The sequence below is a fragment of the Schistosoma haematobium genome, chromosome 3, assembly GCF_000699445.3.
Source record: "Schistosoma haematobium chromosome 3, whole genome shotgun sequence".
Lineage (NCBI taxonomy): Eukaryota > Metazoa > Platyhelminthes > Trematoda > Strigeidida > Schistosomatidae > Schistosoma > Schistosoma haematobium.
In genome coordinates, this window is record NC_067198.1 from 17,734,860 (window position 1) to 17,748,690 (window position 13,831).

At 39.3% G+C, this 13,831-nt stretch overlaps 1 protein-coding gene across 1 annotated transcript; it reads left to right on the forward strand.

The window, feature by feature from the left end:
- The first annotated feature begins 4,415 nt into the window (after positions 1–4,415).
- Positions 4,416–13,620, forward strand: MS3_00005146 (uncharacterized protein). Its single transcript, XM_051213170.1, has 7 exons — positions 4,416–4,557; positions 4,598–4,646; positions 4,682–4,710; positions 4,751–4,835; positions 4,869–5,011; positions 5,048–5,208; positions 12,151–13,620. The coding sequence occupies exons 1-7, from the start codon at positions 4,527–4,529 to the stop codon at positions 12,205–12,207; spliced, it is 555 nt and encodes a 184-aa protein (XP_051069122.1). The 5' UTR covers positions 4,416–4,526; the 3' UTR covers positions 12,208–13,620.
- The last annotated feature ends 211 nt before the right edge of the window (positions 13,621–13,831 follow it).

Genomic DNA, 13,831 nt, shown 5'->3' on the forward strand with positions numbered 1-13,831 from the left:
TTTAAGTTTATTTTCTGATACTGCCGAAGTATCATCTTGCGTGTCGGCTGTTGAATGAGGTATTATAAGTGTAGGAGCCATGTCATTCGATTGTACCGAAGGAAAACCGACATGGATAGGATTTCCTTTTAAATACGCTGCTTTGAGGCGATCGATGCTAATAATATCGTTGGTTCCGTTCTTAACGACTATGTTGTACTTGGGTTCACGTTGAAGACTTTTGAGTGGTCCTTCGTATGCTGATTCGAGAGGTCGTTGATGTGAGTCTCGGCGAACAAAGACGTGTGTGCTATATCATAAGTCAGGTTGAACGAAAACATCAGTTGATTGAGGTCGAGTGGAAGCAGGTTTAACTGAACGCATTGCGTTTGTAAACCTGTTCGTGTAGGAGGTTAGATCCATGTTCATTGAAGAGGATGAAGGATCCACGAATTCTCCTGGAAGTCGAAGTGTCGTTCCATAGACGAGTTGAGCCGCCGTGTACGCAATGTCAGCTTTCACTGCATTGCGGATACCTAGTAAGACGAGTGGAAGAGCGTCCGTCCACTGTGAAACGTTTGCAGCTGATAATGAAGCTTTTAGTTGTCGGTGAAAACGTTCTACCAACCCGTTTGCTTGTGGATGGTAGGCGGTCGTTCGGAAGCGAGTGATTCCTAAAAGTGTGGTCAGACGACGGAAAAGTTCAGATTCAAACTGACGTCCGTGGTCTGTAGTGATGGTTGAAGGGCAGCGAAGTTTGCTACCCACCGTTCGTCGAAGGTGCGGGCCACTGTTTCAGCAGTGATGTCCTTGATAGGTACTGCTTCTGGCCATCGAGTGAAACGGTCTACGCAGGTTAAGAGGTAAGAGTATTCGTTCGAATCTGGCAAAGGTCCTGCCAAATCCAGATGGACATGGTCGAAACGAGCATCAGGAGTTTTAAATGAGCCTAGGGGACATTTTCTGTGTCTAACAACCTTAGATTTCTGACAGCTTGCACGGGAGTGTGCCCACTCCCTCACGTCTTTATTCATGCCAAGCCAGCAAAATCGTTCTGCTATGAGCTTAAGGGTTGCACGAACACCTGGGTGAGAAAGTTTGTGCAACGTATTGAAGGTGGTGTGCCGCTAGTGTTTCGGCACGATTGGACGATCCCTACCTGTAGATGTGTCACAAAGTAAGGTTTCCTTACCTGTTCCCATCTGTTTAATGTGCAGACTAAGGGTTGTTGAAGATAACTGGTGCTGAAGATCTTTGTCTTCTTTTTGAAGCTGGGCGAGTTTAAGAAGGTTGATTCTTTGGAAACTGTTCAAGGAAGTTATTCGAGACAAGGCGTCTGCGACTACATTGTTTGTCCCAGAAATGTGTTGTACATCTGAAGTAAACTGCGAAATGTAATCCATTTGTCGAGACTGTCGAGGAGAGTACTAGTCTGAAAATGAGCTTAAAGAGGAGGAAAGAGGTTTATGATCATTGAAAGAGTCAATTCTTGGTCTTCAGTAGAGTGTTGAAAATGCCGTACAGCACAATACATATCTAGGAGTTCACTACCGAAAGTGCTGTACCTCGATTCATTGTCTAGCAACCGTCTAGAGAAGAACACCAAAGGTTGCCAGGTGTGGTTAACTCATTGTTGTAAGACTTCTTCGATTACTGGGTCGAATGCGTCTACTGCGATACTAATGGGTGCTTGAATGTCCTGGTGTGCAAGCAAGGTTGCTTTTGCGAAAAATTCCTTAACTGTAGAGAATGCTTTCCGTGTGGTATCGAACAAATTAATGGATTTCGCATTTCCACAAAGTTGGTCGGTTACAGGTTTGATAGGTGACTCGCAGTTTGGTATGAACTGTCTATAGAGACTTACAAAGCCGTTGAATGTGCGTAATTGCTCAATGGTGGTCGGTTCTGGGTAATCCAGAATGGCCACCACTTTGTTTCTTAGAGGTCGGATGCCATGCGCATCCATAGTGTGTCCTAGAAAATCTAAGGAGTCAGTTCCTCTTTGGGATTTCTGAATGCCTACAGTGATGCCATGCTTTCGCAGGCGTTCGAAAACAAGGTCCAGATGCTAGAGATGGGATTCTCTGTCTGGACTTGCTATCAAGCCGTCATCAACATGAGCATGTACGAAGTTGAGATCTCGGAGAAGGTCATCTACGATCCATTGAAATGACCGAACGGAGTTATGATTGCGGTTTTCGGAATGTCGTCAGTAGCCATAGGGTTTCGGTTATACGCTTTAACTAAGTCGATTTTCTAAAAGACAGTTGTACCTTTCAAGGTAGCTGTCAAATCATGAATGTTGGGCAATGGGTAACGATCGGAAATGATTTCAATCACCGATAGTCACCGATTGGAACCTGGTCGTTGATGTTCTTTCTAGGGACCATATACAAGGGAGATGTCCTTGGGCTGTTTGACGGTCGAATTCGTTTTTTGACAACCTCAGCTTTTCGGGAGCCAGTCAGCGTGCTTTCGAGAATACAGGTGGTCCTGTAGTCATGACGTGATATACACACGGCAATTTCGGTTGCGTTTAGTATATATCGGGGTACTTATCGAGTAACTATTGATAGAATGGATCTATCGTGTGTCTGACTGTGACAGGAGATAATCTGCAACCGGAGACAGAAGTTACACAAACAGATAGATTATTGTTTCCGCCTGCTAGTCTCCGTTTGCGCATATCGATGAGCGGGTTGTGATGTTGTAGCAGGTCTACATCAATAGTTGACATAGAAACATATGCAACAACAAAAATCTAGTGAATGTGTTTGCGTAAACCCATATTAAGGTAAACGTAGCTTTTACCGTATGTGGCGATTGGCTTTCCGTTTGCCGCATGTAAGTTTAAAACCAATTCGTGAAGCCCATCGTCAGAATTTGCTGAAAGAACGCTCACTTCTGCTCCACTATCGACGAGGTAGTGAACTTTCGTTATCACATCTACGATGTACAACAGACAACTATATTCGCCGGCTACAGTTGCCATTAACGAGTGCTGGCTTGGAAGTTTCCCGAGTTGTTTTTCGTGTTGGTTGATTTTGAGTGTGGAAAATCGTAGGATTTTCTGCGATTACTGGAAGGCTTTCCACACTGGTTATGATACCAGCACCATTCGGGATTATCCGTCTCTCGTGGTCTAGAGACTGATCGCCTACGTGGAGTGCTTCTACGTGAGGTGTGTGATCGTTAGGAAAATTAAGGTAGCGCGTAAGTGTATGATATAACCTTGTTATGTCATTCAGGGTTGTTTGAGGCTATTTTTTGACTGAAAAAACCTCGGTATCAGATTTTGTGATTTCTAAAATGCGGTCGGCAGATGCAGAAAGTTTGTCTATAGCATTGTTTTGAAACGAGATCAGTACAGCCTGCACCTGTCGAGGAAGTTTGGATAAGAAAAGTTGTTCGAATAAGCCATCATCGAAGGTTCTTTGGCCGATAACTTCTCTTATTCTTTACAACATGTCTGTCGCAGGACCGTGTTGCAGGTCGATGTTATTAAGGAGTTGGTTTAACCTTTATCGATCAGTTAGATCTCCCAATTTGAGAGTAGATCGCTTAAGTGTTTTGTAGGGTTCCGAAACGTCACTAGTAAACATACTAGGTGTTACGTACCTGTTAAATTCGTGCAGTAGTGCCTTGACTACTACGAGGAATTGTGAACGTGCGTCGTTCATGCCGTGCTCGTGGAAGTCAGCCTCTGCGTAGGAGAACCAGGCTTCAATGTTGTTTGGCCAGAAGGGCATTAGTTGAAACGAAGGTGGGGACATAATCTTTAACTTGACTACTTTAGGGGTCTTCTCCGTCATGACAAATATGAAGTATAGGAATGAACGAGGAAAAAATATCCAAAAACTCGAAAAATATCACAATATAAAAAATTAAAATAAAGCAGCGATTTATGATATTCCAAAAAAGAACACACCCATAGTTTGTAAATTAGTGTACCAGGTCACGTCAGGCTCACCAATGAAGATGCTATGGGTATTTGGAGTTTGAAAACGCTTTAACCAGTAACACCTACTATGAATCGTACCCATCAAGTGAAATTTGAAGACAGAAGTGAGGAGGTTCGAAGATATACTCGGTAGGTTATCAATATATCGAGGATCGACTGATCTATACTGGCTAGCGATTGCAGGGAATGTTGAGCATGGCGTTCCCACTCGTGATCTGGTGCGGATGCATGACTAAGCGCATTCAGCTGAGTCCATTAAAAATAATGTGGTCAGCATCCATTGCCGAAGACTTACAGAGCTATTTATTTTGGAGATTTGTTAACTGCTCGTTCAAAGGATCAGGTTTCTGTCCCAAAAGCAAATGTTTGAATAATTAATTTTATCTTCTATTTATAGCTCAAATTATTAAGTAAGAGATATGAAGTTCATTGTGAAGTTTCTACTCTTTTTCCATACAGTATTGTCACAGAAATAGTTGAACTGTGCTTACTGTAGATTCATTCGATATTATTCTCAATTGTTATGTTTCACACTTCAAGGCCATCCGGGCCTTTGGCGTAATTCGTTCGTGCTTGGTAATTTCTTATGACTGAGTACAAGTTAGTTGTTGTTGGAGGTAAGCTTCGCTATCTACACATGAATACCTATTCGTCTAGCTGGTGGAGTTGGCAAAAGTGCTCTTACTATCCAGCTTATTCAGAATCAGTAAGCTTTTAATATTCTTAATAACTATACCATAGTTTTGTTGAGGAATATGACCCAACGATAGGTATAGCCAATACAAGACCAGGCATTTAAACTTTTTGTAGAGGACTCTTACAGAAAACAGATGGTCATTGATGGAGAAATATGCTTGTTAGATATCTTAGATACCGCTGGGCAAGAGGAATACAGGTAATTCAAAATACAAATTTATTCTCCAAACAGTGCAATGCGAGATCAGTATATGCGTACTGGAGAGGGATTTTTATGCGTATTTGCCGTGAACAACTCCAAGAGCTACGATGATATAAATCAATATCGAGAGCAGATCAAAAGAGTTAAAGATGCCGACGAAGTTCCTATGGTTCGTAAGTTAACAAAACTTTTCTCCATTCCATTTGTAGTTGTCGGAAACAAAGTTGACCTCACGAATCGCAGTGTTTGTACAGAGGAGGCAAAATCCTTAGCCCACTCTTATAATATCCCGTATGTTGAGACCTCCGCCAAGACCAGACAAGGTGTGGAAGATGCGTTTCATAAACTTGTCCGGGAGATCAGAAAATCTGTAAGTGATTTAAAAGTAGTTAAGCCTACCATTTATACCACAAGCTTGGGTCGCTTTTATGGACAGTTGTTTTTTTAGTTGGAGAGTTTCGGAGTTGCTTTTTATTGGTTAAACCTGTAATTAAATTCTGTCTCCACGCTTCGAGATGATTAGGTTGATAAAACTGTTTACCTTCCTACCCAAACCAGTTAAAAGTCCTTGCCTCTAGCACCTATTTATTATAGTTTCAAATCTTAGTAGATTGAGAAATGGCTCAAACTGACATTCCTGAAGCTATCGGCTAACTGATTCAGTTGCTTATTAATGTCGAGATTAGGAAAAGAAAACCAAGTAGCGTGACATAGTTGTCCATTGCTCTCTGTTTCTTTAGGTTAAAGATATTCATATATGGCCTTATTTTACCTCTCAATTTATTTTTATTCCTGTCGGTTTCTATTATCGTTCAAATGCTATTAGAACTTGGTTGGAATTCCTAGCACTTGTAATAATCAAGTTCTGATAAGTCAAGTTCGTCTTGCAAGTAAAAATCTACAACATATAGAAGCACTCAGCCTTAAGCAGACAGAAAGCAACTTGAAAAGATCATGGTAATTAGATAGTTTGAGGCTACCCCGTTCCTTGACTACGATCAGACTTAGTCATAGCACCACGAAAAATATTTTAAGCAAATATAAAGAAGGATTGGTTTCGACTGATGTCTTGGCGTTATTGTCTCTGTCCTGCTTCAAGTTCATCAATTTATAGAATCAAAATTATAACCGGATAAATCTTTACGTTTTCATGTCTCAAATTACCAATTGATTTCATGGATCAATATCAATTTTTTTGTCTAACAATTAAAGGGATAAACAACAAGTGTATATTATTCATAGTAACTCATTTTGCACCTTACTACAAGCCAGCTAGGAATCTTCTGCTAGAACATTATTTTCTTATCAACAAAGTGGCCGTTTAAAGGATACCGTTAGTTTTCGGGAGAATAGACCGTTGTTTGATGGTAAAGATGATACTTTACTTTTAATGCTTGTTACACTTGAAATTACATTGTTACAGTTAACAACTTTGTGTTTAGGAGTTTGACCTAATGAAGTCATGAATCTAGATCACAGGTTTACTTTTACCAGTTTGAAGTTTTTGTAACCACTTCGAGCATTTAATTGGTGATATATTTGGATCCCAGATGTTTTAGTTCATAGTGCTAACTGATGTATGTTTAACTAAGTAAAAGTGCACAAGTTTTTGTAGTATGGCTTTGGTGATAATAGATAAGTAGTCAATCTAGAGACACCATTGTTACTTCCCGTGACCTCACTAGTTTAGGTATAGGACTAAGAAGCAAAGGTGAAACTCTATTTTATGGACGACCTTTGAACGTATTTTTAAGTGACCTTGAGAACATTAGCCAATCAGACGAGAGTTAGTATAAAGTAAAAATATTATAAAAAACTGATGAGTTACAATGGATATTCTTCTTTTACATGATTTAAGAACTTGTTAGGGTTTGATAAAGGTTCAGAAGTTTTGAAGTCATAATGCATGCGGTATAGGAACTCGTCCATATGGCTCCATAATAATCGTCCTCTTGAGCCGTAATAGGGTCTTAAAAAATACTTCAGCCTAGACCATATGCCTTCAATATTGTTTGTATGAACCCCCGTCGTTGGATCGACAAGATGACGTTTGTGCACTACAACATGATGCACAAAACCAAGTGTCGAGAGGCGTCTATACGCTTTCCAATCATCGGTATAGATAGTGGTGCCAGGCTGAACGTACTCCTTGATGATTGGTATTATTGTCGTTACCTGACGGTTTCTCACTCTTTGAAAATGTCCCTTTTGAGTTGAACGATCGTAAAATCGAAGTATCTGTCAAGTATATTCACGGAAGTGCTACTTAACCAACATATAGTACTATATGTTGTACGTACAACGAGATATAATGCCATCACGGTAGTCTGCACATCGTGCTGCAGTCATTTGATTGCCGCAGTCACAGATAATGGAACTTCTTAATAGTCCCATCTGTTGTAGTCGCTCAACAATCACCTCTTCTCTAAAATCTGCTGTAAAACGATCGAATGAGAGCATCTCGCATTGAACTTAGCGTCGTGACCTTGAAATTCCTCAAACAATTCTGATTGGCTCGTCCATAAATTAGAGTCCTACCGAAGCAAAGCATGCCCTGTTAGACTGGATCCCAATGAACAGTCACTTGTGTGCCGTCTGACTAAATGGCACATTGATAACTGTCTACACCCTCACTGACTGCAGCCCGGATGAATTTCGTAGGAAGCTACCCAACCTTCAAAAAGCTCAAGGCTCTAAAGTGGCAATAGTAGAAGGTGATTTCAATGCTGAAGTAAGTAGAATAAACTGAATCAAAGGGTATTTAGGGGGATTGTACTGTGTCGTGGCTCAGCGAACAGATGATAGCGACCGTCTGCTGTAACTGTTCTATTTTCTAGCAAGCTTAAGGGGAATATCGTCTAACGTGGCGACTCCCACATTCACATGAACCATCGTCGGAAAGACTCGATAAAAAACTTTCACTCATTTTGAAGCACATTTTTAGATTTAGATCGTACTTTAATTCAAGCACGTATTTTTCTGCATCTAACGACGTAGAAAAGCCACAACCTAAAAACCTCTTCGAGTTCAAATTAGTGAAAATCTTGGGAATTTATTCCGGACACTACTAGGGAAGGAGTTAGTCATCCATGGAAGTGGTGTCCATCCTGGATTCCAGCGGCGTCTACAGAACCGATAGATGCTCTGACTGGCTCCGAGCGCGATGAGGAGCGAAGGCAGCTTAAATGTAGGCTGATAAGAAGCTTACGTAATGATCGTGAGCAATAGTGGATAGCGAAAGCAGAAGAGATGGAAAAGGTTACAAAAATGGGTAACGGCAGACAACTGTTCAAACTGATCAGGGAAACGGCTATTAAAGATCCGACTATTAGTGGAAATATCTCGGAAAAAGACTGGAGTATTATTCACTTTCAGTGCAGGAGATTAAAACGATACGTAGACTTTAGGGAGCAGTTCACCTGGCCTTCAGCCACACATCACTTAGCCACTGTCTCCAAGCAACCTAAATGACGGATTAGTTAAGTCCGCCAACTCTTAATAAGACTGAAAAGTTATAAGTAATCTAAAGCCAAGCAGAACAATGGGGCCTGATGGGCTAACTCTTGAAATTTTTAAGGATGGTGGTCTGGTTTTAGCGGTTAAATATACGGAAATCTTAGCTAAAATCTGAAAACTGGATATAGTCTCATCTGACTGGTCTCGATCACTGATCGTCCTAGTCTATAAGAAAGAATAGAAATCACAGGAACCAGTCTCACTAAACTAGTGTCTAAAACATTTGCACCAATAATACTTTGACGTCTAACTAGAGCTCGTGAAGAGCAATTTCGAGAAAAGCATGCTGGTTTCAGACCTGGATGTGGGTGTATGAGCCAAACATTCACAATGCGGCGGGCTCTGAAACACATAATTTTCGACGTCCGGCTACAGTTATATTCCTTAACCTTAAGGTGTTGCCCAACTCCGTTGATCGTGAGGTTTTCTGACAGTGTATCATTGAAAAGCCTACCAAATAAATACATTAGTCAGTCAGTCAGCTACAACGTAGGACCAGGCACATATGTGCATCGGTCCAAGTTGCCATACCTCATTAGCACAACAAGATGAACAGCGGATTCATAGTAGTTAATTCAGTGGTGGTAATATATATATATATATATATATATATATATATATATATATATAAGTACATTAACCTTGTATAAACTCTCTACGCGAACGCTGCTTGTCGAATCAGAGCTTATGGTCGACCTCCATCAAAGTTGATTACTTTAATTGGTGTTCGTCAGGGTTGTTCAGTCTCATTTTCATTCATATTTGTCCTAGGCATGGTTTTAGAGATAGGATTTCCATCGTCTGACTTCCAGGGGTTGGTCTACCAAAAGATTCGCTTGTTGACTTAGAATACACAGATGACATAGTTCCGCTTGGTGATGACTGACAAAACTCAGTCTTTTGACCACCTTAAGCAACAATCCAAAAAAATTTGAGATCGTGTTCTCTTCGTCCAAATGCAAAGTGCTGCTTCAGAATTGACTTACATCAGCGTATTAATTAATGATAGGGGGTGAAATAGTTGAACTCACCAACCGCTTCACTTAGGAGTCTCATCAGTTCTGATACTCTTTTGTCCGACGGAATCTCGGTAAGGATTCAGAAGGCTCGATTGGCTTCTGCCAACTTGCGTCACTTGTGGCGTAGGCAAGATATCCTTCTGTCAACCAAAGGACAAGTTTACTGCTCAGCAGTTTGCTCTGTTCTACTTTATGGATGTGAACAATGACCATTAAGGGTAGAGGATATTCTTAAGTCTTGGGAGCATCGCTCGTGTATTTTGGGATCACGAAGTTAGCGATGCTTGGGTTAGGAGTAGAGTACTAGGTAAGGATGGGAAACCCGTTGCCGAGGTAGTAAGTCTTCATCAACTAAGGTAAGGTGGTTGAGATATGCGTTACATTCATCCAACCACTACCTACTTCGATGAGTGGTGTTTTCTGGTATTGAAGTAGGCTGGACGAAAGCTAGGAGTGACCAAACTAACACATGGCATCAACCCATTAAGTCGCTGATAGTTGGACTTGGCCATGTTAATAGGTCTAGACCACTTGGTTAGGGTTCACGTATATGCTGCAGCCAATGGATAAAGACTATGAATCACATGGCTCAAAATCGTTTGCAATGGCACAGATGCATCCGTTCTTTGTTTTCTCTCAAATTTTGAGATTCTACGTTCATAACTTTTTTTGCTTGTCTTCTCGAATGGTATCTTCAATGCCTGGTCTTTCTTACTACAACTGAATGTTACTAACTTTACTATTTTGGGATTCAACTGGACGATTTTATCTCTGTGCTAATGGGGAACGGCAACTTGAACCGTATCAGGTTCTGTGTTGTGACTGAGGTTCTGCAGAGTTGTTTGAATTTCGTAATCTATTATTATCAGCAAAATTAAATGGTGTTAGCTAGCATTTAAGAGCTAGATGTAAGTATAACTGTTGGGTATCGGTAGATGAGGACCTTATTTCGTAAAAATGTAAAAATGATTTTACAATCATTAGAACAAAACTAGTCCAACTAATATAGTTATTAAAGTTTTATCTCCCTCAATAACCCAATGTCTAGTTAGAAATACACTAACAAACATACGAATGTGTTAAATAAAACTAGTAAGGCATTCATATAACATGTTCCCAATACAGTTGGTAACACTACACAACAGCCAATTTGCCACCATTGCCTAGTACCCTACGTCTAACCTCAGCATTGTTCACTCGGTTGCTCTATCATACATGAGCAATAGTTCGAGAATACTTATGATTGAACGCTGGTGAACTTCGCATGTCTTCTACTTTTAAAGGCTACGTTTCAAAGCCATGAGAAGGGACACAGGACTGCTGCTCAATACCTCACCCTTCAATCAAACAGTGGACGTCTCACTTACGCCGCATGTGACAAAGTTGCCGGAACCAAAACGAACTTCCTAAGTCCGTGCCAAGATTTCGTGAAACGCCAACCTACTGGGTCTAGTAAAACTTCCAAGATTAGCGAAGTGGTTAACGCACTCAACCATTTCAGTATAATTTATCTAGGCGTAGAACCAGACCAATCCCGTTTATTGTTCTCAATCAGCTCTGACTCAACCAACAATGACCAAGCAATGAGTCATCACGGCTCACATACTTCTATACATCTATCAATGGTACCCACAAGGCTTCCCGATTTTTATAGTCAAGTGGCCTCTAGGGTCAAGAAATACAGTTATAGTTAAGTGTTGGTAAGCATGTATGCTGCAGAACCTGATGAAGAGTGGATATTTACTATATGCACTACGTTAAGGTTTATAAACCGACTTGGTCTTTTTCTTCTTAGGACCCTAGTCAAGTGTTGGATGATCATGGAGCTTAGTATTTTTAGACTAGTCACAAGAGGTTTTCTATCCTTTTTTTATAAATTGAAGTGGTCAGGACCAGTGTTGTAAGACTACTACGTCCGGCCCTCAGATTCCAGTTGATGAATCAGTTAAGCTAACTGTTAAAACTTGACCACCATCCCTAAAGATTTCCGGAGTATAGCCGTCTTGCCTTGCTGCTGTTCATCGCCTCAGATTAGCTTTTGTCCCTTTACCGCTTGGTGAAGTTCACTCATAAATTGCACTGCTCTGTTCACAGCTGTCTGAATATCATCCGAAGCAACATCAAGGTGAGCATCACTTAATGATCGACAAAGGGCTTCTCTGGTTGTTCCTGACATACACGCCTAACTTTTTCATTTTTAAGCCGAATTTTAGAATATCTTCCCGTTGTAACCTTCATGTTTCCAGTAAAGAATCAGGTAAACGCGTGCTCGCACTGGAGCATGATCAGTCAAAATATCAGCTCCGAAATGCGTAACTTTCTTTGAGCGCCCTCTACGATAGCTGATGATAGTATGATCTATATGTACCATTGAGTTGATATTTCGGAGTGTTCATATACAAATGTCGTCCTATGCTTAAAGTTAGTGCTTGGTTGGAATGACATTTGTTAGAGCGTAGTTGTAGCAGACAGTCATCGTTATCTGTTCAATGAGTTTAGGGACCAGAAAACTGGAAAAAACCCATCAAAATAGATAAGTGCATGTTAATGCTCTACAGTTTCTGTTTTCATTTCATTAAAAGTTACCTAGAGACGTGACCATGATACAATGAAATGCTAGTTTTTGAAGGTTTAGTTAAAAGTACCTTTTTATTTGTATTCCTTGGAAGAAATTTCTCGCACTGAACACTACTGTTTATCATTTTCATGATCTTTTTCTCTATAATCATAGTTTTTGGTACTCACTAATTTACACGGCTTTTGAAAATATTTTGTAGAAAGAGAAGAAGGGAAAAGATCGTAAAAAGCGCAAACGAAAATGTTGTATACAATAAATTAACCACTATGTTATATTGGGCGCCAGTGGGCTTTATTTAAAAACTGGAATTTAATTTCAAAGCGTCTGAATAATGATTATAATAGCTATATTTGTGAACTGGCCTTCATCAGTATCCGGTCTTCATAAACTCTTCATCTGATTTAGCATAATTCCACATCTGCTCTAGCAGTTTTACTAAAAAGTTACTTTAAATAATTGTTTTGTACGTAATTACGTACACAAACATACAAGTGTTTTAAAACTTAACTTGTTTGGGCTTTTGTATGAATTTTGTTTTCCTTTCGATATATATATATATATATATATATATATATATATATATATATATATATATAACAATGAGATTTTAGATATCATTCTAGGTAAGCTTTCTGCAACTTTTCTACTTTTTCTTAAAATTAATCGCGTTCTGTACATGTTTTCATCGCGCGACTAATCTTTTTTGTCAGCCTCCTATTTGTTTTGATTCAATCTGCTGTACACAATAAGTAGTAAAAATAACAATGGCATTTTTGCACACATACAAACTCTGACTTTATTGTTCCCGTTTACTGGTATTATTTTTATTGATTTCGATGTTGTTATGATTGCTTAATCTCTGAGTGTACATATATCGATTCTTCCTTTACTTTATTTGTCCTCTTGTTTTATGCAATATACGATTATGGAAAATTGGGCATGTTAATTATTTTGAGCTATGTTTTAGAAAAATATAAAACCGTTAGTTGACATGTTGAGGAAGATTCAGTCTATCTTATCAAGGTCAGTATCTTTATATTCGTACAAATTATATGGATGTCGAGCCTGACAAAACATCAGTTGCATCTTTCTGTTTATCTGTCAATCAGCATTTCCATATTGTTTGTTTCTCAACGTGTCATCCTTAAATCCAAAATCATATATATTTTCCTGAATTGAAAGTTGCACAACTAAATATCAATTTGTCGGCTCGATATAATAAGTGCTTTTTATGCACATGCTGATATATATTGTTAAATATAACAATTACAATTAATTTTAATGAACCTCTGAAGTATTGTTATTTTATGAAATCCACTTTTTTCTAGTCATGAATACTTCGTTTGTGTGGAACAGTAAGATAAGTTTTTACCACTAATTAATTGGCAGTTAGCGCGTCTTAGCTCACTGTAGTATTGCAGCTCGTAGTATGATCAATCCATGTCATAGGTTTGGCTGACATGATTCTAATATCTTATTTTCCGAAGTTCTCTGTAAAAGTCATGTTACTAAAACATCGGGTCCTTAAGCAAAAGTGTACTATTAGAGGTCTTTACGGTTTAATTCCCAATCATTTTGTCTTGAACTTTATCGTTGATTAGTAGTAGATGTAGCTGTTTTAGTTTAACTAGGCAGGTTATCAGTGTTTACCGTACACACTCGCTCAGGTCATATGAACAATATGAGAGCTATTAATAATGTACAAATATACATGTATAAACAATTTTGATTTTTATACGAAGCGATATATCTTGAGTTAGCTATATTACCTTTCAAAATAAAAAATCTGAACGGAAAAGATTGCAACTTCACTTTTGTAGGGAAATAAGCATGCTCAGTAAGGTTGTTTTGTAGCTAACAGCAGAAGTTAGGTACGTTTC

What these genes read in the sequence shown, in the direction of transcription:
- MS3_00005146 (XM_051213170.1), top strand. Translation starts at nt 4,527, where the DNA reads ATGACTGAGTACAAGTTAGTTGTTGTTGGAG. An exon ending in CAAGTTAGTTGTTGTTGGAG is followed by an intron (nt 4,558 to 4,597) that starts GTAAGCTTCGCT and finishes CTATTCGTCTAG; the next exon opens with CTGGTGGAGTTGGCAAAAGT. An exon ending in ATCCAGCTTATTCAGAATCA is followed by an intron (nt 4,647 to 4,681) that starts GTAAGCTTTTAA and finishes ACTATACCATAG; the next exon opens with TTTTGTTGAGGAATATGACC.